This window comes from Falco biarmicus, chromosome 3, assembly GCF_023638135.1.
Source record: "Falco biarmicus isolate bFalBia1 chromosome 3, bFalBia1.pri, whole genome shotgun sequence".
Classification (NCBI taxonomy): Eukaryota; Metazoa; Chordata; class Aves; order Falconiformes; family Falconidae; genus Falco; species Falco biarmicus.
The window spans coordinates 27,088,712-27,113,058 of NC_079290.1; the positions used below are offsets into that span (position 1 = coordinate 27,088,712).

The 24,347-nt window shown below is 38.1% G+C and overlaps 1 protein-coding gene across 50 annotated transcripts in view; it reads right to left on the reverse strand.

Moving 5' to 3' along the window:
* Positions 1-24,347, reverse strand: part of RIMS2 (regulating synaptic membrane exocytosis 2) — a 484,966-nt gene that overhangs the window by 53,519 nt on the left and 407,100 nt on the right. For 43 of the 50 annotated variants that reach the window (XM_056332919.1, XM_056332910.1, XM_056332929.1 and 40 more), the window contains 3 exons: positions 22,517-22,689; positions 21,232-21,486; positions 2,774-3,015 (listed from right to left, as the gene is read on the reverse strand). In XM_056332919.1, the coding sequence (XP_056188894.1) occupies positions 2,774-3,015; positions 21,232-21,486; positions 22,517-22,689 (670 nt within the window). The remainder of the gene's footprint in view (positions 1-2,773; positions 3,016-21,231; positions 21,487-22,516; positions 22,690-24,347) is intronic. The other 7 variants (XM_056332931.1, XM_056332926.1, XM_056332922.1 and 4 more) reach the window with 3 other exon arrangements.

Consider the following 24,347-nt stretch of genomic DNA (forward strand, 5'->3'; position numbering starts at 1 on the left):
AGAAACTACCTAAGAACCATTAATATTTTGACCAGATTCTATGCAGTACCAGTGTCTTGCCACCTGAGTATCCCTGCCTCTCAGTTCCAGAAAACTGTACTTACAGGGCATCTACAGCATATTAGTGTTTTGATCCCAGCCCTTGTATCAATCCTTGTACCAATACGTGATTCCTTGTGCAGGTGCTTACCATCTGAAAACAGGAACATGATGAGATAAACCAGGGAAATTCTTAAATTCATTAAATACATTAACTGCAAGTTTTAAACCTCCAGTGTTCATGTATAACTTTGGTGTCCAATATTTTCTTTAAGACATGCTGATGGATGCTTAAGACATGCAAGACACTTCCTCATGATGTGACCTCCCCCTCATGCACACAACAGACCATCACCTTGTGCCACTGGAGACACAGCACTGTACACATATTTCATCCAGCAGCTGATGTGGCCACAGGCTTGCTGGCCAAATGACCAGCATGCTTGTGTGACCCATCATATTTAAATGGTGCGTGTCCCTGTCCCGTTAGGTGCAGCCACATGTAGCCACCAGACAAAGCTCCTCAGCACTGTCAAACAGGGCAGTAGGGGCTGGTGTGCAGTAACGGGTCTACAAAACCACCCATGTAACAAAATCCAGCTGATACTTGAGGGGTCTTTTCAGAAGAAGGCAGCAGGAGACACACTGGCTGCTCCCATTGGGACCAGACAAGGCCAGCCCTGAGCACAGACCTCTCACAGGGAGCAGCCGAGGGAGAAGGGCTGCTGGCGAAAGCTGTGTGGGCTCCCCTGGTTTCTGCTGTTCCTCTAGCAGCACTGAAATACGGCTCCTCATTCAATGGTTTTTCAGAACACCCTATTCACAGTCAACGGGTCAAGAGACCTGGAGTACTTTTGAAAGAGTTACATTTATTTGTCCCTGACTTGTACATCTAATCAGTTGTTGGGCAGCTGATTGGATACAACAGAGAGAAAAACTTCAGATTAAAAGTTCCAAATAACTAAGACAGCATGGTTTTTAAATCAAATCTAGGCAAGCAACACAATACAGTTTTTCTCTAGTGCTAAGACATACTTGAACAGCATACAAAGAGCTGACATCCTTCATTTGGGATCTCTTACAGTATGAAACCAGATTAGATCAGAACTAGTAATGCAGTGCATTGTATTTGACTTGATGTTCAAATACATCAATACAGCTATATACCTATGTATTATCATAAGTAAAATTTAGATTTCCACGTGGGCGAGTGGCTAATTTTTTCTCTTGCCCAACCAGACATTTCCCAGTTCTGTATAAAGGTGACTTCATCTTTTGCCATGCACTCATTTGAACTCAGAGAAAACAGAAATGTATCTGCCACTGCCATTTCTGTAACCCACAAGCGAGTTGGTAAAACATGAAACTGCCGCAAAGATTTGCCTACTGATGGAGTCATTAGTGTCTGCATGATATTCAGAGCTTTCACTGTATACGCTCTTTCCCCTCTTCTTCATTCCCTCCTCTCTCATATCATGTTCAGTGAGATGCACACTCAAGATCCCTGCTCTCTTTCTGTACTCCTTCTTCTGCATGGTTACCACTCTTCCTTATCCTTCCTTTCCTTACCTCCAGGTACTTTAAATCCCCCTTCTACAAAAGTTTACTTACAAAATTTGCCACAATTTCTGACATTGCAAATCATTGTTTTGTGCCATTTACTTGTATATTAAAACTCTTATCACTTTGGTTTCACGATATAAACTGCAAAGTTTCCAGAGAACTGAAAAATATCTTATCAATATCTGAATGGTCGTTAGCACAATGGAGACCTTCAGACGCGACCACATGCAGCTGAACACTATAAACATGAGTTGAACCATATGACAACGTTACAAAAGTTTTGCTTAAATACTGAACGTACAATATATCTTATGTATATACCTTGTAATATAAATAAATATATATATGTGCATAACTATTTAAATTGCTTAAACACTTAATATATATATGTTATTTAAATACAAGTAATCTTTTTCCATGTACAATACGCTTGTCCTATACAGCTTCCTTAATTGACAATGAGAGCTTTTCAGAGTGCATTATATGGATTTTCCCTGAAATAGGAGGGATAGAAAAAAATGCATAAGAATTTAAATGCTTTAGGCATCAAAGCAGAAAACTTCTCCATTTTTCCTAGGTAGAATATTTCAGTATCAAATCTTAATTGAGATAACCGAAATGAGCAAAATTTATAGTGATGGTGAATACATTTGTAGGCTGAAAAAACATGAATTAAAAAGCAATAAAACAGTTGTACTAAAGTAATAAAATATAATGTATCATTTTGTTTGGGAAAATGGTTTCATTTTAAAATAAGGTTGCGTGTTCAAATGTGAAAAAAATACTGAAATACACAAATGCTATCTGTGACAAAAGCAAAGGAATTTTGCAGTATTTCAGTGACCCATCACAGACTCGCAGTGAGGATTCCCCCCAAACAGAAGTACAGCAGCTCATGTTGGCTCCTGAGAAGCAAGGAGTTAGTGCATTAAGCAGGTTCCAGCAAGTAGAAAATTATAGCCTCAGTCCAACCTGAAAAGGATCTTTGCTAAAAAAAAAAAAAAGTTTAGTAAATTTCTAGAGAAAAAAGAATTTGACCATTTTCTTCATTCTGTAGAATACTGTCGATTAGGCAGTGTCAACAGGATATCCAAATGATTACACCATAACAGACACATATTATGTACATTTAAATGATAAATTGAGAGGGGAAAAATAATCCAGTTCCTACCAGTTTGGCTGAGTTGTGACGTGCTACGGCTTTTTCGCGAGAGACCCACGATGGCGACCATCTTTGCACCAATGCTGGAGCGTCTCTTTTTGCTACCACCACCAACGGTGCCCACTGCTGTGTCCGACTGGCTGCCATCGTTCTTCTCCAGCGTGTACATGTCCCCGCTGATGCTGGTGCTCTTAGTCATGTTCTTTCCTGAGGCGCCCATCTGTCTGCTTTGCATTTTGGATGTAAAGACACTGTCAGCCAGTGGATGGGTAAACAGCGCAGACAAAGAAGAGTAAAAAGGGGAAGACAGAAAAGGACAGGTTTCAGATGGAAGGTTTTGGGAGGCTAGAGGGTAAAAGCAGCTAATTCACACAGGTAGGGTTTGGTTTTTGAGAGGTAAAAAGGAGCAACTACAATTCTACGTTCCTGTTGGGTGTCCTATAAATATACTTGACTCATCAAAATTTTTTTTTAAATAACAAGCTCTTTTTTACTGATTGTCTTAAAACACATCACCAGCAAAAGCATATCAAAGAATTCATACATCCATATATCATATATACAATTTTTGCTTTGGAAATTTAAGTTCTGCAGTCAGTGCTCTCCCCCTCTTCTTCTCACATATATACACACAATCTATATTCCTCTGAGAAAAAGATACTTGATTCATTACTGAGTGGAAAAGGGTATCAGCCTGAAGCCTAACTTTGGTTTCTAAACACCCAGACATTTAAAGGATATTTTTCAGTAATCTGGTTTAGCCCAGCCATCCCACAGTAATGAACAGCTATAGGCTTTTTGCTCCCTCTCTTCAGCAACAAGTACATGTATTATATATGTGTAGATATATACACTTGGCTGCTACATGACGTAGATCAGCATTACTGATAAAATGGAATTTACTTCTAATATACTTTTTGTACTAATTCATAGACTGTGTCTCCATGTTCTGCATGGCTGCATTTAAATTATCTGCTGCAGGATTCACAACATGCCTCAGGGGACCTGACCTCCCAGTGGTCCAGGCTAAGGGACCTTTCCTTCACACACAAATGATGATGTACAGTGATGACAGCAGTACCTATCCAGATTTTGCCTTGACATCTAACTGGTAGGTGTCTGGACAAACATCCAGACCTGGAAACTCTGGAGTGCATCTGGGCCTGAAAATACATAGAGAATGTTTCTATTCCAGTGAAGTTCTTGCACAGAACCTAGACCTTTATTATGCCATTCAGTACAGTGCATCTCACGAAAAAAGTCCCCATGAGATACAGACACAAAACAGTGGAATATTTCTGGAAAGCAGAGGAAATTATATTTGTAAATTATGTATTTATAAACTATATATACCAGTATATAAAGGCTAACAAAGAAATATTTTTGCTTTTTAAACAGATTTTCAAAAATATGCAAAGGCTATTCCTTGAGCTTTACTGCTCAGCAAATGGCCCTAAAGCAAATTTTAGTGGGCATAGCCATACTTCTTTCCCTTACCTATAATGGTCTGAATCTTTTTCAAAAAAGGAAGGTTTTATTGATCCTTTATGAAGTTTTTACAACACATATTCTGTCAATAAAAACTTACATACGGAATTAGTGCAGTGCTCTCAAAAGTTAAGAGATCACTGGGTTTCTTCCCACTTATTCAAGGGGAATTGGGGTGAGGCATCAGATTTGGGACAACAATACAACTATTTAAAATACAGGAGCTGTCCCCATAATGTGCTCTGCTCTTTAGCTGACAGCTGCCTGTGCATGAAAGCATTTGGAGTTAAGCCATAACCCAGAGGAAAACATAACAGCTAGTTTGTAGAAGAGGAGGACCTGTAACATCAAGTAAAAAAAAAATAAAATACTGAGTGCACTTCTCAAGGAAGTTATAAGGAAAATATGGATGAGAGTTTGGATCAACAGATGGAGAGGCACAAAACAAAGCTGAGAGAGAGACAGAGTGGCATTGCCTGGACAGACAGTAACAAAAGTCTGTAACACAGTGGTAACTTGAAAGCTTTTTTCTTTATAACTTTCTTTGTTGTGATATGTTAGTACACACTGGCTTACATTGAAACATTTGTCACTAAGGAAGGTGCAATGTAGGATGTGGGTAAAGAGGAAGGCAGGGAAGACAAAAAAAAGGGGATCTGTATTTCTGGGTCTTTTTAGCACTATGATAACACTTGTCATATACATGCTGTATTTTCTTTAATTACCACCTTTAGGGATTGCTTCACAGAAACAAGATGCCACAGAAACCAGTTCTTGTTTCAACGCTACCTTGCATATAAGAAATACTAGAGATCTAGGAAGAACAGGGTTGGAAGAGCTAGTATCTTCAACATTATCTCATGCACAATTCTTCTAAGAATCAGAAAATTAAAGCCACTTATCCAGCACTGCTATTTTTAACCCAAGTTCTCTAAGGAAATACGATTAATGTGACTGTGTTTTCGGTCAGGTCTCTCTCATTTCAATATTTAAAAAAATCAGTTCAAATTTGGCTCAGGAGTAGAAAACTAGAGCTATTTCGTTTCTAAAACTGTTTTGAAAAAAGGTCCTGGGAGAGAGATCTTATGAATGCCCCTGTGGGGAAAGGTTATTTCATGTAGGAGCTCATTTGCACACACAGACTGATAGGGGAAGTAACATCTTGCACAGCTTGAAGAGCAACCTATTCCAATGATCTGTTTTTCAATAATGATATCCAGAAAATTAGTGGGTTCCCGTCCTATAGAAAACAGTAATTATGGCATTGCTTTTAAGTGAATCTAACATTTAAGAAAGGTCTTATGTCATAGCAGTGAAAACAGAAATATTCTGTTTCCCCCTAAAAGTTACAGTGAGGAGAAAGTTCACATTTCCTGAGTCTAATGTGCCTTTGAGGTGCTTTGTGTGTCATTTCCCAAGATGTATAATTCTATTTAAGCACAATAGATTACAGTAATTACCCTTATTAAAAAAATGTATGTGCTTAAAAAGGTTGGCATGCAAACAAAGTTGCTGTAATTTCACTATGCAGGTAACTATGAAAGTACTATGCATTACAAAAATTTGCTACTTGGCTGCTGTTTAAAGACTTCTGTATCACAAAATGAAGTTTTGCTGTGTACACCTGCCAACAATGAGGTCAACTTCATTCAGTCATGTTCTTTTGACCAACTGAAAAAAGTAGGAAAGAATTCAAGTAAGGAAAAAGGGATTTAGATTTCGATTTGTGTGGAATACTAAATACTCGCACAAATGGCTAATATTGAAAGTTCATTCACAAAACCATTTTTTCCAGTACAGTTCTAAAAATAATTGCTTTAATTAAAGGTTTCAGCATTTTCCCCCTCCCCTCTCTAAAAGCAGCAGAGAAGACACCTGTGCTGTGCTCCCAACTAGCAAACAGCTCCTGGAGAAAGCCATCCCATAGCTGTGGCTTCATTTTTTCTCAATTCCTCTCTCAACAAAAAAGCTCTGAAAAATAAGTACTAGGAGAGTTCTGAGTGACTTATAGCACACCACAGTAAATCTGCAGTGGTCACGAGCACATCCTTCATTGGCACTCTGAATCCTTTCTGGTCATCCAAACCCTCACTCAATTCTTGGTATATGCTTGGTATCCTTGCCAGTGAAGCTGTCCTTCTACCCAGACTGCATTTTTACAGTGCCAGAAATGGATTATTCTCAGAAAAAGTGAGTGTTGTAGGCCAGGTTTGGTTCCTTTCTGAGATAACAAAAATAAGGACTTCAGAGTAAAAGAGAATAAATCCTGCATTTTTTTTCTCCTAAAAGGAAAACGGCAATTACTACAAGTGTTCTTTACATGTACATATACAAAAATAATCACATGCACACCCATCCAAATATGTAGGACAATATTCTAAAACTGACATTAAATGGAAGTTATTTATGAGATTATATGAGTCAATGAATAGATAAGCACTAAAAACTGTTCTTAAGGTGCCTTATAAGATATTAATCTTAAAAATATCCTCTGCAAAGAGAATATGTGGCCAGATGGGGGGGGGGGAATAGATAGATAGATAGATAGAGATAGATAGATAGATAGATAGGTAGATAGATAAGATAGATAAATAGATAAACCATGCCAGTCCCAATCACATGTGCATAATGGCATAATAATCAACCTCATTAGAAAATCTCACACAACCCCAGCTGTGTGACAGCCCACAGCCTACAGCAACAGCGGAGTGACGGTGGCAGCTAGGCCACTGACTTCAGCTTAAGGGGACCAGCTGGTCAACAAGAGCAGGGTGATGGGCAAAGTTTACACAGAAATGCTTTCTTCCTTACCCCTAAATCCAGGAAACCACCTGAGGACACCAAGAACTGCAGACAGGGCTCTGTCTGTGTAAGTATCTAGTCAGATGCCTCGATTTTCCAGTGAACAGAGAAAAAGGAAAGATTTCTTTGCTCAGTCTTCTACTTCAATCACTTGCTTTTCTGGTTTTTCTCAGTTGCGAGAAGTAATTTTGTACACCCTTCCTATAATACAGAATTCCTCTGTAACCTCACAAACAAACAGAGGGAGTGCTCAAATGTGAATCAAAAGATTAATAAAGGCTAAGTGCAAAACAAATTCTGAAATCTGGTCACCAAGTAAAGCAAAATCAAGTGTTCATTATTTTTATATTTTCCCAAGTGATAATTATTCCAGACAGTCAGGGTCAAGTTGGGCATGTCAGCTTCCTATGTATTTTACTGTACATTTTCTTAAATTTAACTGTTTGTGGCCACATACACTATGGATAAATTTTAGAGGAATATGTTCTCAAAGCTAAAGCAAGAAGTTCTTCAACACAAAGAAGAGAAAAATAAGACATGAGAAAGTAAATTAGAGTAAGACATCTATAAATATTTGTCATTTAGGGCAAGGGTGGAGTATGACAACCCTAAGCACCAGATATTATCCTTAACAACGCACCATGCTAGCCAGATGAGGGGAGCTGGGCTGACAGATACATATGACAGGAAATTTAAGATGGTCCTTATTGTCATCGAAGACCCCTGTGCCACTCCTATAGTAGCTAAATAAAATGGCTCAGGGCTGTTCTCTGACCTTAATAACCTGCTTACACACAGCTAGCTTACATCCTTCCCAAAAGGGGAAAACAGACCCTGGCCCATGCCATCTCCTGAATTATGCCTGGGCTGAAGCAGGGGTACCTTATTGGTGTGCCCACCACAAAGTTATGCCAAGGACGACTCAAACTACTTACACGATATGGATGATCGAGACCATGTCCTGGCCCTGTCTAGCTTACTGATATAGGTATAGCCTCAAATTCCTTGATGATACTACAAATCTCAGATTGTTTTCAAATTTTGATATTCATCAGGCCAATTATAGCCCATAAATATTTTTCTGAGTGATTTTAAAGAAAAACAGTAAGCAAGTACAAAACTGCTATTCATACACAGCCTTCTGGAAAATACAATGTTATGTTTCTGGATTTCTTAAAGGCATTAATCTTCAAGCTCTCCTTGCAGAGACCCACTTGTTTTCAAAACAAGGAGTGCAATTATTCTCTGGAATCAAATTTGCTGTCAAGGTTTTCCAGACTCCACTATAGTAGTTAATCAGAAACTCTTGGTTTTCTCCCCAGTTTGTCAATATCTGTGCTGAATTACAGAAAGATTAGAAAAAACATTGGCAGAGAAACTCTCCCAAAACACAATGCCTAGGACTGGCTACTTGGAAAACGATCCCTTTTGGAGATGGTGCATAGCCAGAGGGGAATACCTGAAGTGCCTAAGGATATCATCAGAGAAGGGAGGCAGGGAATGGAGGCATTGCTTTGGTTTTGGTATCTCCTGCTTTAGACAAACCACTTCCTTGATATTTGACCAAGAAGGAAAGCAACTGTTTGTGAGGCTTGGGTTAAGGAGAGGGAAGATTTCACCATGCAAAACGATCCTGCCCTAAAGGCAGAGAAACTGATTTGAAGCTACTCTATATCCAACAGTACAGCTGGTAACTCTTAGAATCACAGAATTATTTAGGTTGTAAAAGACCTTTAAGATCATCAAGTCCAACCATTAACTGGCACTGCCAAGTCAACCACTCAACCATATACCTTAGGTCCACATGTACACATCTTTTAAATACTCCCCTCCAGGGATGGTTACTCAACCACTTCCCTGGGCAGCTTGTGCTCCAGATCCTAGGCAAACAGGTTCCAGATAAAAACTTGGTTTAATCAACATTTTTGGATATTAAGAAGTAAAAACCAAGTCAGAAACTTCATCTAACCTCTCCCAGTTTCTGACTGACTTATTAGTGCTTTAAAAGTGTTTAATAATCTTACAAGAAAATACTAATTTTAGAGCTGATGGATAATATAGTTGGCTGCTGTTATATTTTCCATGAAGCAGTTGCAGACATGCTGAATCCTCATTGTTTCATATAGACCAAATGGGAAGTCATAGTTAAAAACCTGCGGTCTTCAGCTGCAGCTCTAGAATCCATTGCAGAGTTGGAAGGTATCTTACTAGCTGGTCAGGTTGTGCCTACAGAAACAGAAACTTTTTATAGCAACTGGCTGATTAGTCCAGTAAGTGCCAATTGTCCTCAGGAACCTTTTGTTTAGGCCAGAAAAACAAAACAAAACACAAACTAAAAAAAAAACACTGACACCTGGGAGTCCTTATGTTATGATAACATGCCTTTTGAAATTTACAATATGTGGCAAACCAACCAGAATGGGGATGGAGGAACTAAAGAAAATTACTCCCCTGAAAGCTGTTACTGCTATAAAAAGCAATTATGAAGTCCCATAGGTTAAAGAACCCTATTAAGATATTTTGTGGGCATCCTGCACTGCTGAACAAGGCAGTACTGCCTGTTCTTCCTGTACATTAAGCAATCCAACAAGCAGCGATGAGAAAGGCTAAACTAGGAAAATACATTGACTTAGGCTTTCTCCATAGACAAGAAATACAAATCACAAACATGCCCAACATGCCCAAAACTTAGGACACCACAATCGTTCAAAAAACACAGATCATATCCTTTCAGACATCCTCTGCCACTGTCTCATTTTCTCTCCTTGAATTATCAGAATGATAATTTCACTCTTGTAAGGTAAATACCTCTCTTTCACTGTGTCTCATTTGTTAAATAATATAGCAATCTATCTGCCAGCTCAAAATACGCCCCAGCAACAGGAACTCCGGCCCTGTAGTTTAGCCAGTGATTTGCTGAACCGAATGGTTGTTTCCCACAACCCATAACTGTTACCAGCATCTTCTCCTGTCTTCCTCTCCCTGCTCTTCCTTCCAGCATCTTCCTCACTAACATACTGCTAAGACAAATAATTTGTGTTGGTAGATGTCGAAAAGCTTCTTCTTCCCTCTTCACTAACACGGAAAGATGGTATCACATCAGCAGGAGTTCTGCAGGAGTAAAGTACTGCTAAAGTTATATAAACCCAACTTTTAAATCCAGCCCTGGCCCTGAACTGTATCAGTCCGTGGCAGAAAGCAGCACAGGGAGCAGTACAGAATCCTTGCACCCAATGACTCCATCACTACTAACAGATTACATAGAATATGACCTATTCTACAAAGAATAAATAAAAATGCAATCCATCTGTTTCCAAGTAAGAATGATAGACTAAAATTATGACAATTTTGATTCTTTTTTCACTTACCAGCAAATACACTTCACTAAAACCAGTACAAAGAAGCAAAGATATTTTTCCAGTCTACAATATTATTATTTTTAAATGTTAAGGACAAGATATCAGTACTATCCACTGTATATTGTATGTGGGATGTTTTAGGATTTTGTTTGTATTTTTCAGTTATTGTTACAGCAGAGCTGGAAATGAAAACATACAATCTTGTTGCTCTGTCAAATGTGTATGTATTGGATAATCAGATTCACACTTAAGTAATTTGGCAGATCTTGCAGGTTTCATTTTTTTCCCAGTGCAAAGTCAATATTACTACCTCTCTGTCATTTAGCTGAGTTCTCTGGTAATGATCCCTACTGAAAATAAAACACTTGCAACAGTAAAAATCCACTTTGCCAAGTGTGGGGTACAGCTGTGTGCTGTGATATCCTAGGGAAAGGATTTTAATAATTTTTCAATTGTGTAATAGATATTTGCTAACATGTTACTCTTGTGAGACTGGAAGACCCACTGAAGATGTTGTTTACAGCTTTTTACAAGCAGGAGAGGAATTCTACTGCCATTCTTAATAGACCTCAACTCAATTGGAGAGGGTCTCATTTCATTAATTTGCTGCAGAAATTTAACAAAAGCAGCATTAGGGGGGCAGCTGTGAGGTAGGAAATAACATTTTCATGGGAACAATGCTTGCGGCCAGTGCACATTCCGATCTGCCAGTTCACATCAGAGAGAGACACTGCAGGTTCCAAACTGTAATGACTTAGTCTCCTGAGATTCACATGGTCAAAAATTATCATCTTAACTCATTTGTTATAAAAATCTCTAATAGCTACTGGACTGACTTAAACATTAGGTTTATTTTATTGAAATTCTAACAAGAAAGTTGGTGGGAAACAGTAAAGCAGTGATTGTAATGTATTTTATTATGTATATTACTATTCAAAGAAAACTTGTGTGTGCATCTCAAAACAAAAGTAACAATATTTTTATATGAATTATCTGTTTCAAAGGTCTCTCTCATTACAAATCGGAAATACCTTGCCTGTTACAGTACATAGGTTGACTTGAACTGGATTTTCCCCACTCTGCTAGATATCAAGCTCTGCACGCTGCTTCATCATTATAAATTAATGAATCAAGCTCTGCATGCTGCTTCATCATTATAAATTAATGATGTATATCTTTTCCTATATTATGCCTGGCATTTTTTTAAATACAAACAAATTTCAAAATTGTTTGGGATCAGACCGTTGGATTACATACCAAACATTGCCACAACAAATGAGTGATGCAGAAAAACCACTGCAACAGATGACTCTTTCCAAACACTAGCAGTTGAATTCTTCACAGAGCTTCAGAGATTTTTGATGAAAGTTCTCACCATGTCTGAGAGAATAATCAGCTACTTCTTATGTAAAAATACAATTTATAACAATTTAAAAAATTATAGCATCTTTTTAATTTAAATTAAATTAACATTATAATGAACATTATTATATTCATATTCATCTACTGTTGATAAACTTTCAAGTTTTCCTTTAAAAAGTTACAGAAAAGTTTTATTACCCTGCTAAAAGTAGTGAATCTTGGAAGATATCCCTTTCTTTGATACAGTGAACTAAACCAGCCATTTACTACGTGTGAATGCAAAAAAGGGCTAACAAGAACACTGAAGTCCAAAAGTCTTGCATTAGTCAGCTGCCATATTCACTTGTAAATATAAGCAGTCCATATGAGCTCTGAAGGCTTGGCAATAAAGTAAGTTCTAAACAGACAAAGTAAGTTTTTAATAACATTCAAAATCTGAGTTAGAAAGCGTCATCTTTAACCCAACCTGGCAAAGAAGCAGTTGCATTTGTAAAAGCATGTTAACAAAAAGCTTGCTGAATTAAAACTGACAGGGAGCAACCTGATTTAATTGAGAGTGCTTCTCACATAGCTGCACCTTGCACGTACTTAATCTGAAAGTTAAATGCTATGTGCTTATTCAAATGTACTGTTGAATTACAGTCTTCCAACAGAGAAAGAAGAGAGGGGGGTCATTCTGTTTTCTATATTAACAGTGCTGGATAAGTCACAAGCTACACTGCAAGCTTGCTTAGTGCTGCCCAGATTTGCTCCTTGAAGAAGGGCTGAAAAGAGCTCTATGAAATGAAAAGCAAGCAGTGAATTGATAAGCAAGACTTAAAATCTACTGTGTGTTTAAGACGTAAAACCACCAGAGAAATAATGCAAAATCAAGTTGGGAGAGTGAGAAAAATTTCAGACTTGAAGGCATAAATGCTCGAAAATACATAGAGGTAAGAAACATCTTGTGTTGCCTCAGGGTAAGAGGAACCATGATTTATCATCTTTACTTGCAAAACTGAGATTAGCTATAAGGAAGATTTTCTTACTTATAAAACACGTTGACAGCTAGAAAACTTTGGAAGATAGACGTACAGGAAAGGGACAGGGTGCACAACTGAGATTACATTAAAGGAAAAATCACATAGCATCACAGATCTAGAGCTGGACAGGGAAGGGTCAGATATTCCAAAAGGGCTTTATTTAAATAAATTGCTGTATTCAATATGGATTGAATATATTGCAGCAGTATACAGCTGCATGTATACTTCACTCATGAAAGACTGGATTGCTTTGATTAGTGCTGTGAAATGTGGATGTGCCCATGCTCGTTGTACTGTGTATGTGCATGTGTGTGGCAGCGAGCATCTAAAGAATAAAGCAACTCCGACGTTTCCTTCATTCCTTGTAAACTCGGGTTGCTTGAGGACTCTGAAAAATCAGGGTCAGAATAAGCACTGCCAACATCTCACAAGCCCATAGCATCTCTCTGAATTGATCTTCTGGGACTGAGAGCTAAACGGACACGAGCAAGAGATCTGAAGCCATAATTACTTCAACCAAAGAGACATTATCTGGGACATCATGATCTTGCCTGCCTGACTTCTGTCACTTTGACAAAATGACTTTGAGTCACTTTGTGCCTCTGGGGGAAATCAGAAAAGCATACAGAAAAGTTAAGACCATCATTAAAAGAAAATGTGAGGAGACATGGCTTACAACTTCCTGAACACAAGCCTGCAAACCTTGTTTTGCTGACCTGGGCAGGACAGGTCTGTGACCAGAGCTCCCTGCTGAGGCCATGTGCCCCTTGCACACCATGCATGTTTGGAGCAAAGGCGCCTCTTGCTTACCCTGGGCCTCCATATGAATCATGCTTGTGTTACGGCTACGACCTGGAAAGTGCTGGGCTCCCGGTGGCATTTGTAGGGAAATACACAGGGTTATTTCCTGCTAGCGGCCACCCAATGACAAATGGCCCAGCTTGTTTAGGTAGCACCTTATGGACCTTATAGACTAAGAGGATTTTTAACACCATGCAGGTACAGTGATAGTACTGAACCAAAATGTTCAGATGCTTGGTCAAATAACATTAAAATCAGATAGATGGCAATGACAAACTACTGGCACGTCATCTTACCATAGGTATTAAGTACGCAATGGTAAGACCAGCACGGGAGCCCTGACCCTTCCTTAAAATATCATACGTGCCAGATAGGTCTGGCAATGTGTTTCAAAGGCACTGGCACAGAACCAGTAACTATGTTTTTAAAATACTTTTATGAAGTAAAAAAAAGAGTTTATGTTTGTTTCTTAGCAGGCTAAGTGATAAACTTACTAATTATTTTTAATGAAGTACATTTAGAGGCATCAGTAAAGAAACTATATTACAGAATCTTTTCACTTTTATATTAAAACAATACTCAGGTAAAAATAGTAAAAACATACAGTGCTAAGGCAGAACCACAGAATCATAATATCAAAGAAAGAAAAGCCTGATGAGCTCCAACATTCAGTTCCTTGTTTTTGCAAGTTTCTACATCACCCTTAGTTATTGCTATTGCTATTCTCGTCCACAGACCTGTTGTGATCGCTCCTCTAAAAACTGAGATAAAAAATTCTGTCTATTGAAGAGCTTATGATTCAATCTAATTTTAAATATCTTCATGAGTCTTTTTTAACACACGCAAAACTGCAAAAACTAATTTCAACAGTTATAGCTGCTTCAAATTGTCATTTTAATTTTACTTTTCATCCCTACTTTCCTGCATGTCTACAGAGCTTTCCATCTGCACCTCATTTCTTTTTATTTTCAAACTACTGATGCACAGGTTTTAAATAACCTTTAGTAACAGGAGTACATCAGTGCTTTCTGCATCACAGGTCAGAGCTGACTTAACAGACGTTAAAGAGCAGGCCGCATTCAATGGAGAGGGAAGTAATCTCAATGATAATGTGTTGCTCTCAAAGAATAAATGTCTGAGTTCCCTGCTGGGCACCATATATCAAAGCTGCAGACTGTTCAAATGAGGTATTTTCACTGTTCACCTGTTAATAATGTGTACTTCGGAATTCGTCACTTTATTATTTCCCAGTGGATCAAAATACGTTTCCTAGTTGTAAAGGAGTCTATACAGCTTTTGTACTTTGAAATAACAGGAAAAAATGGGTCTCCAAGGGTTTCATAGATGGTGACAAATAACTTAGAAACAGATGACTTTGCTAGATTTTTTAAATTATTTGTGTTCTACTTTCAGTACAGATTTTGCAACAAATACATGAATTCATATAGTTCCTTTCTGAAACATTGGTATTTTTTTTCCTTTTCCATAACATTTTTCCAGAAGTCACAGATAATTTTTTTCGGCATGTCACCTACAAAAGTGTAGAAAACCAAATGGCCAAATTATTGACTATATGTATTGCTACAGACCCAGTAGCTATATAAATTTACAGCTTTTGAAGATTTGCCTCACTGTGGAATACTAAAGATAAAAAGCTTACATCAGAAAGTAGTGGCTTTGAATCTGTGCTTCACATGGGGAAAGAATTCTCTGTGAACTGCTAACAGACTCTACCCAGCCCAATAATACTAATGAAATCTTGCTTTAAAAAAAAAATAAAAATTTTGGTCCTCTGATTTCACCGACTTGCAATACATAAGCAGCTCTCTGCTTACCTTGTCAGAAGTGTGCAGAAGAGTTTTGTTAGAAGGACACAAAATGAAGTTGCTGTTTTTTGCTCAAGGACTCTGTCCATCATACCTATCCCAGCGTCCTGAGTAACAGGACATATTGCAGCTGAGAAGAGCTGGTGAACATTGTACTGCAACCTACCATTCTAAACCCAGGAATGGCAAGATCACTTTGTTGTGATGTTAAAAAAATTGTTAGAACAACATATTGGGTTAAGAGCTGCAGGAAGCTGCCTGCTGATGTGCTTTGCCTGAAAAATTACATGAACATTAACATAATGGTATCCAAGTTATCTCTTCCCCTCATAGCAGAAATTATTTTGGATGAACCTTATCTCTGTGTATGTGTATATATCTATATAGCTAGACCTCTTGTGACCATGGACTGCCCATACTGCAATTTTGCTGAAGGACTGATCATGCAGTGGGGAAAGAGTCTCAGGCTACAACTTTCCCTTACAAACACATGGCCTGTTTGGCTAGAAAGGTCAGGCACAATTAACTTCTTTCATCTAGCAGTGCAGTGGGAGCAATCATTACAATAATTCTGAAATAGCTTTAAGAGACCAAACAGCACGTGCATATTGAAAATGGATTCTAGATGCTTTCTATCTTTTGCAGTTTTGGATAGTTTTACCGTAATATAGATTTTCAAAAAATGTTACTAGCTTCCACCCTTGTGACAGAGCTTGCACAGACTGAATTAACATGCGTTTTCATCCAGCTTTGCAAAACACTGCATTTAACTGATAATAGATGCAATCACAGTCGAAGGCTCATAAGAACTGAAATAACAAGATTACAATATAATGGAAAACTAAGGAACAAATACTCATCAGGTATCAGTTTTAAAACTTACAAATTAAATTCTTTAAAGATTTTTTTTGACTGAATGACATATAAGAACTAGAAAGTGAATTTGAAATGAAACTTTATAGCCAACAAGGGAAGGAGCACAGAGAGCATGAAGAACCGCTAGGAAGAGAAAAAAATTTGTATCTGAAGAAATTCATTACTTAAAACTACATCCTGCACTCTGTTTCTTGCATCTTCAAGTGCCTCTGCAATATTACACCCCAGCTGACTTTTTCTACTACAAATTCTCCTTCCTCAGTTGTGTCATCTTCCTACTTAATCAGCTCTATTCTTTCTACTGTCCTTTAGCAGTCACTTCTTTTCTTCACACGGGATGTCATTGATTTCTCCCAATACGTAGCAAAAACACATGACTGATTCTTCTGTGCTGTCTCTGCATTCTTCTTTTTATACATTTGTTTTCTTTCCTTTGCCCCTGTCATAGACGCAGAAATTTATCACTGGACCCCTTCCTCAAATGTTTGATTTGCCTAAGTAGTAGTATGCTATCTTCTGTTTTCCTTGTCCCCCATGCCTCTCTCCTTATTCTTACCTCTAGCCACATCACTGGCTCTTTCCCCAAATCATAGAAACATGCTTTAGCATATCCCTTCAGAAGTAATGCAGTACCTCTGCTCTTGCTCTCATCAGTTCTGCAACTACAGCCACATTTCCTTTCTCCTTTTAATCTCTGAATTAATTGGGCACATTGTTTTATGTAAATCTCTTGAGTTCTTGTTTTCCAATTCCATTTTAAACCCTTTCCAAACAACTGTCTTCCCCTTTTTACATTCAGTTGAAACTGCCAAAGTCTTAAGTGATTTCTTAAGATTTCAGAAGTGCAGTTCCCTGCTTTGCTTTGCTACAATTAACCATGCTCTAATATGTTACTTCCCTTAGTTCCCACAGTTCATACACTCCCAATTTTTTCTTTCATTAACCTCTCATTCAAAATGTGCTCTAGTAGATTCTCATTTTTTGCCCACCGAGTTAACTGTGACAGTCCCACAGGGCTGTAGCACTGTCTCCTCTGTCCCTGTCCCTCAGGCATTGTCTCATTATCAATGACATCAAAGTATTATCCCTTCTGCAGTGAACACTCCCTCTCATCTCCCTTGTCTCCTCCTGCCTACACTAAAACCTTTCTTTGGCACCTCCTTGTGAATCGCCCATCTCAGCAAAATATCATTAAACTCAGTATTTCACTCCAAGATCTCTTGTCTCCTTCTCCCAGTCGTGTGGATCATGTGTGTCATTCAGAATGGTTATCTGGGCAGGCCTTTTAATTCAGGCTTCATATTAGGTCCACTTTTTTGTGACTTGTGCATGCTTCCTGTTTCACATCTCTACCCTCTCTGTCCACCCACACAGCTAATTGCTTTGTCCACTCTCTCACCATTTCAGATGCCAGCTACTGCCATGCTTTTCTCCAGCCCTGGCAATTTACCTAACCTAACCCCTTCCAGGACACTGTAGGGAAGATAAGTTTCATAGCCTTTCAGTTTGGCTGTCACCTTTCTCCATACATCAGTAAAAAACTATACTCTCTTTTATCTAGTTGTACATAATTCATCTTTATTTTCCAGTATTTTAGCAGTTGTTCTTTATCACATTTATCTTCTTACATTCAAGACTGAAAGAACAGCTCCTGCTGCTCATCAGACTTGCCCCATCATCCACTAGATATATTTTTAGTAAGCACCTCATGTTTTTTCCTCATTGACTTTAATGCTTGAAAAGAGTTCTCCAGAAACATTCACAATTATTTTCTTTCTTCAAATCTCCTCTTAGTACTCCCTGTTGCCAAGATGTCCCCGATCTTGTGTTATGTGGAACATTTCTCAATTCCTCTGTGTTTCCCTCTCTAGACTCATGTGTCATCTCATGATTTAGATTCTGTGTGCTTGGAACAGAGGTTGTATTTTTCTTCTGTATTTCAACAGCATGTAGCACAGTGAGATCCTGCTCTGTGATTACAATTGCTGTGTATTCATATGATAAAACAAATCTATTGTGATTATCAGAACTAATGCTTAGGATTGATATTTAGAAAAATAAGGAAGGTTAAGATTTAGAGCAGACTTAAACAGATTTCCTGCAATAAAAATTAGAATAATCACATATTAGAACTAAGAGGGCTTTTTTTTTCTCCTTGAAATCATCAGGGGGCTGGAATAAGATATAATGCCAGGGAACTGTACATAAGGCATCCTTAAAAATTGCAACAGGGAAGCTTGATCCATGCTTTCTGCTTACTGACACGTATCGCCAAGAAAGAACATAATTATGTTTTCCCTATAGGTCAACCATATGCCAAGGTTTAGTTTTACAAGGTTTAATGAAGGCAAAATCTGATGCTGCAGCTATTTCTGCCAAAAAAAGGTTTATTGATTTATTGTGCTTCAGTGCTCCAAAAGCTAAAGCAGCTTATTGCACTGAGGGACTCTTTAAAATAGACATGGGATGGATCCATGATATCTGTCTTCACGGTCATTTAAGTTACATTGAACCCACCTATGATCTCAGCAGATTGAAGCCCTTAATGTGACTGTTAGCGTTATAAAGTACATAAACACAGTGACATCAAGAGGTATGATGTGTCCTTAATAAGCTAATTTTTGATGCTGGAGTGATTGAGAGCAGCCCCCACATTCCAGATTGCCCAGAGGAAAGGTGACTGCTGTTCAACTAAAGATGTACCTCTGAAGTAAAAATGTATGTTGAAAATTCCCGTCTGCAATATAACTTTTCTTGAAGTCCAGGATCTCAGGAACTAGATGACAAGTTACTATTGTTCTGTGATGGATGAACTGGCTGCTTTGATTCTATTGGGTATCTCCAATACCTATTGATATTTTTAATTATTAAATAACATTTTGGTGACTGTTTAATATTGGTGGCATGTCTGAAAATATATCTTTTTTATATATATATATATATTTTATTATTATTATTATTATAAATTGCAAGGTATAAGGTATTTTATAAATTGCCAAAGAAGTGAGAAGTCGGCACTGAATTTACAACAATGCTTTGGATCAATTCTGCCTTCAGGTTTGTGCACTGAATTCACAAGTCATGGTATTTCAATGTGTTAATCATGCACAATTGTATATGAATGTATAGATGTACCTATACCTGTACTTATACAGGAATCAATTTGTACTTTGCAGTTTGTTTCTTACCCTAGAAGCATGTTCAGACAATACTGAAAAGATGAGCATTTATTGTACCATGGGGAAAAAGAAGGTGGATATAGAGAAACTTCCCTTTTTATTCACAATTTACATACTGAAAGTAGCCAAAACATGCAAAGTGGGCAAATAATACCAAAGGCTGATTTCCACACTGGGAACCAAAATCTAACAAAAACAAGTGTCACTGCAGAGCAGTCACTTAAAATATTTTGTTTCTCCAGCAGGTAGGGACTCCCTACTTCTGCTGCTTCTTCCTGAGGGCACGGAGCAGACGAACAGGCTGGCATGGGGAACAAGAAGTTGTTTCTCAGAGGACTTTATTTTCTGTGGGGAAAGCATTTTGGCTGAAGACTAACCTGAGTGAAAGCTGGAAACCAGGAACAGGGTCATGCTTTCTGAGAGACAGGACTTCCAGATCCACTAAACTGGGAACTTAGTGGGAGCCGGGAGAGAAAAAATCTTTAAAACATCTTTTTCCACATTACCAATTAGCAGTCCCTGGAATATGTATGCCAAGGTAGTCTTAAAGACAACTGTTTCTAAACTTTTGCTGAATTCTAAAATGCACTCACATGAGTGAAGGAATGATGGCCCTTAATATATAAAAGCAGTAGTATGGCTATACTGGCCTATACCATCCCAGATGGAAAGCTGTGCATTTTTATTCTCTTTTTGTATCACCTTTTCTTTGTGCATGTCTACGTGTGTGTGTGTGTGTACAGGCATGTACACACATAATTTTGTAGCAAAGGAAGAAAGTGGACTGCCATAGAGCACTCTGTGCTTACCCTAGTACGTATGAGCATAGTTTTACAGGCATGTTACCTATAGGTTGTGCACAATTAGCAGGTTAAACTTTTTTTTTTTTCCTGAGATTTTCAGCCATTCTTGTGTAGGTGAGAGGGGGTTCAAGAATACTCAGCAAATCTCAAACTCAATTTTTGCTAATGAAGAAAGAAGGAATATCGTATTTCTCTTAATGCAAATTACATGGATTTTGCAATACAAAATGTCACCCATTTACATTAAAAGTCATGGTTCAAAGGAATTGTAGTAAAATGTATGAATCTAGGACATTATCTGATAAAACTGTAGCCAATTGTGCTGAAATGTTTCTGGACACAATACAGCAGCAGTGGTACATGACCCCTCCACAATACAGAAACCCATGACAGTTATTCACATGGAATAAAACCAATGGAAAACTCTGCTTATCCACGTTGATTGTCAGTCAATATGCACATTTATCAGCCTACACAAAGAGGATTTTAAAAAAAAAATCCAAATTCTCTTCTTTAGTACTGCCACACATGAAAGTAAAGATGGTTTTGATATTGATGAGATATCACTCAAGAAAGGATTTTCCCCTGAAATAATAATTCAAGCAGGGAATATAATGAGGAATCTTAAAATTTCTATTGGTTATTATATTCAAACCCAAACCAATTGGTCTAAACCAATTAAAAAAAAAAAACCAACAAATTTAAAAGAATATGCTGTAGCTGCGTGCGTAATAATGAGTCAAGTTAGTATGCTGAATCATTTGGTATGCAGAACAAGTTCACAGAAGCTGAGAGTAAAACTTGCTTAAATGAAATAATCATGTTTGAAACCAAAAAAAGCTGCAGAGAACATGGACAACAAGCTAAGCAAAAGGAAAAAAAGGAGAAGACAAATAGGGTTCTGGTACAGGAAGAAGAATAGGTCTATAGAAACAGACGTATATTTTACCTGTCATTCTCTTTCCCTTCCTCAGCTTGGTCTTCTTGAGCTTTTTCATCATGCCCTGATCCTTTGACTTCCTGCTTATCACAGTTCTCTGTCACTTCTTGCCCTTCCCCTTTTTCATTAATTTCTTGCTCCTTTGCTTTTTCCTCCTCCTCCTCCTCCTCCTCCTCCTCTTTTTCTTCCTCCTCAGGAAATATTCCACCTTGTTCATTCCCTTCCAGCCCTCCCTCTTGTTTTCCCTCTATATCCCTTTTCCTTCTGAAGTAAAAAAAAATTGAAAGAGGCATGCAAAAAGAAAAAAGAAAAGAAAAGAATAAATTAAAGTCATGGAGAAGAGCATGCATGAACTCACAAGAAAGGAAATGCAAAAGAAATTAAATAAAAACTGACAGATGGAAGCAGTCACAAGATAAATCATGTTGGCTAAGACCTCAACATCCTTGGGATGTCTTAGGATGGTGTCTAAGTCCCTTTTTGAATAAAAGTTGCGTGGCAATACATCACATTTAGAAAAGTATACATGACTGTATGACAGAAACAATGTGGTCTTAACAATGCTCATATAAGCAGATGTTTAAATAATCTTTTCAAATGCACCATTTCTCTCAAGAGGAAAATTTTCTGAGAATTAATATAGGCTGACATTGAATTTTGCTGAGATATGCAGGTGGGTTACACCTCAGAAGGCAAGAAAAATGATCTTTCATTCCTTCTACAGCCAAAGCTCCTCTGAGTGTGCGCAGGGCACAGGCAAACGCAGCACTGTGCTTTGCTAACAGATACACTATATACATCTTGTTGAAGAGTAGTGCAACAGTTGTATGCCTACAGTTAAACTGGACTAGTGTTACGTATTATATAAGTTGAATTAATCTGTGTAACTACTAAATAAGACTTCTATAAAACTTCATCAGCTCTGGCTTAAAAGGTGCCTGTGACATTGCCGGCATGACTTTTCAAGTTAAACTGTCTTTTCAGCCATATTAAGTATTTTACAAAATGTTTTTTTCAGAAAGTGCAAGTTTAAGTGTGTCTAATGCTTGCTGACAGCATATGCTTGTTATTTTAATGTATGCTATTATAACCCAAGATGACAAAACTTGGCTAAAAACAAATACCACGAAGTCTTCAAAGAGCATTAGATGAAGAAGACATTTAAACCACCATTTTACAAACTCCCTGCAAATTTCAACCCAGGCAAAAAAATACCTTCAAATACAAATATTGACAAATGTTCAGTTACTTAAATTACTTGGCTATGGCTGGCACTACAGCTCGTCACGCTCACCTTATTTTCTTGTTTCCTCTTGGACGCTCGGACTGGACAGACATGTAGCTTGTACTGCTGAAACGTGAAGCGCTGCTTGTCCGTGACACAGCGGAGACATCACTAACATCGCTGTCTGAAGACTTATTGGAAATGTTGTCTGAGCCTCGCTGAGGATCCCGTCCTGACCGATACTGTAACAGCAAAGGGACAAAGATACAGGTGTTGTCAGTGACATATTACCACAAATCAGCTGTGGAGCTGGTCCCTGATGCTCTCTTAACTGCCTTTGTCAGACTGCCTGAATTTTTCTAATGAAGTTCTCAACTGGTAGAGAATACAAGTTATGTCTTGGTTTCTGTTCATTTTACTCTGTTTTGCTATCCCATTCAAGGTATTAGCTCCCCAGCCTCACCCATAGAGTGGCTTGTACAAAACTTCTAACTCTTTCAAAGGTTTCACAAACCTTAGAAAAGACATCTAAACCATCATAGAATACTCTTACCATAACACTTTCACCAGTGCAAGAAAGGAAAGCAGAGAGACTTGGTGACTTGCCCATGATTACTGAGCTCGTGAAAGATTGAACAGGAGACAGAATGTGCTTGGCACATTCTATAAAATACACATCTCTTTTGGGGGCTAGCCTATTTACAAGAACTTCCACTTGAGCAACGTTAACAATTATACCTTTTTAAAGTAAATAGGTGAGATTATCAATGCAAAAGACAAAGTGGTGTTGCAGCTGTGCAAACCAACCCCACATCCTGCTGAACTGCTGGGCTGCAAAGTCTGAAAAGATGGGACAGGGCTAGAGATAATTTGTGCTGACAGTGTATAAATGCCTCAGAAACTGAAAAATTACAACGGTTTTCGAGCTTGTCAACAGTATATTCCAAACAGAACTGACAAGTGACTGGTGATCAGCAGTAAGCACAGACAACATAAAGCAGTGTTGTGCAGAGGTATTCAAACTAGATGTGAACAAAATTTTATGGCTGTTTGTTCTCGTTAAACAAGTTAGCTCTAATTTAATGCTAAGTCTGTGCCACTCTGCATTGCACTATGTGAAGATATAATAAATAGCAGAAAGATATTTTTCCCTCTCCTCTTCATATACAGACATTCCTGTGTATACAGAAATCTGTCAAAATTTTGGCAAGATTTTCAGAAATATAGTCCTGCAAGATCAATTGTTGATGGTCACCAGGTAATTGTTTGACTGACATAGAAAGAAGACAGTATGGAAAGACGTGAAGAGCAGCACAAACAGGACTGGAAGAAAACAACGGGAGAAAATAATCTGTATAATACATCAGTGGCTTGCTGGACTCTGAGGGTGGCAACACTGGACTGAGCCACCTGGAGGAAATAATTTGTAATGATACGTGGCAGACTTGTGTGGTACTGCAGAAAAGAAGGGTGTCTAGGTTTAGCTATCAAATTTGCTTCTTTTTTTATAGTTCTAGAATAACTGCCTTTCATGAGGTAGACACATCATTTGCTTCTGTTCTCTTGCAAGGCATGTTACACTGAGAAGTATTCTGAAGGACTGTGCAGTGTCCAAATAGCCTTTCAGAATAGCATTTGAGTGCCTATTTACCCCAAATGAATTTTACACTTAGAAACAGTAAGTTATTTTGCCCGTTTTAAGACAGGGAAATGAGATAAAGACAAGAAAAAATGCTTGTGCAAGTTGCACTGTGCACCTGTGGCAGATGGTGACCAAAGCACCGCCTGAACTGCACGCATAGCTAAAATGGTTGCACACGCTGCAGCTGGCTTCCTGATCTGTACTGGTTTATACAGTAAAATTATATACAGCTTCCTGATTTCATACTGATCTGTACAG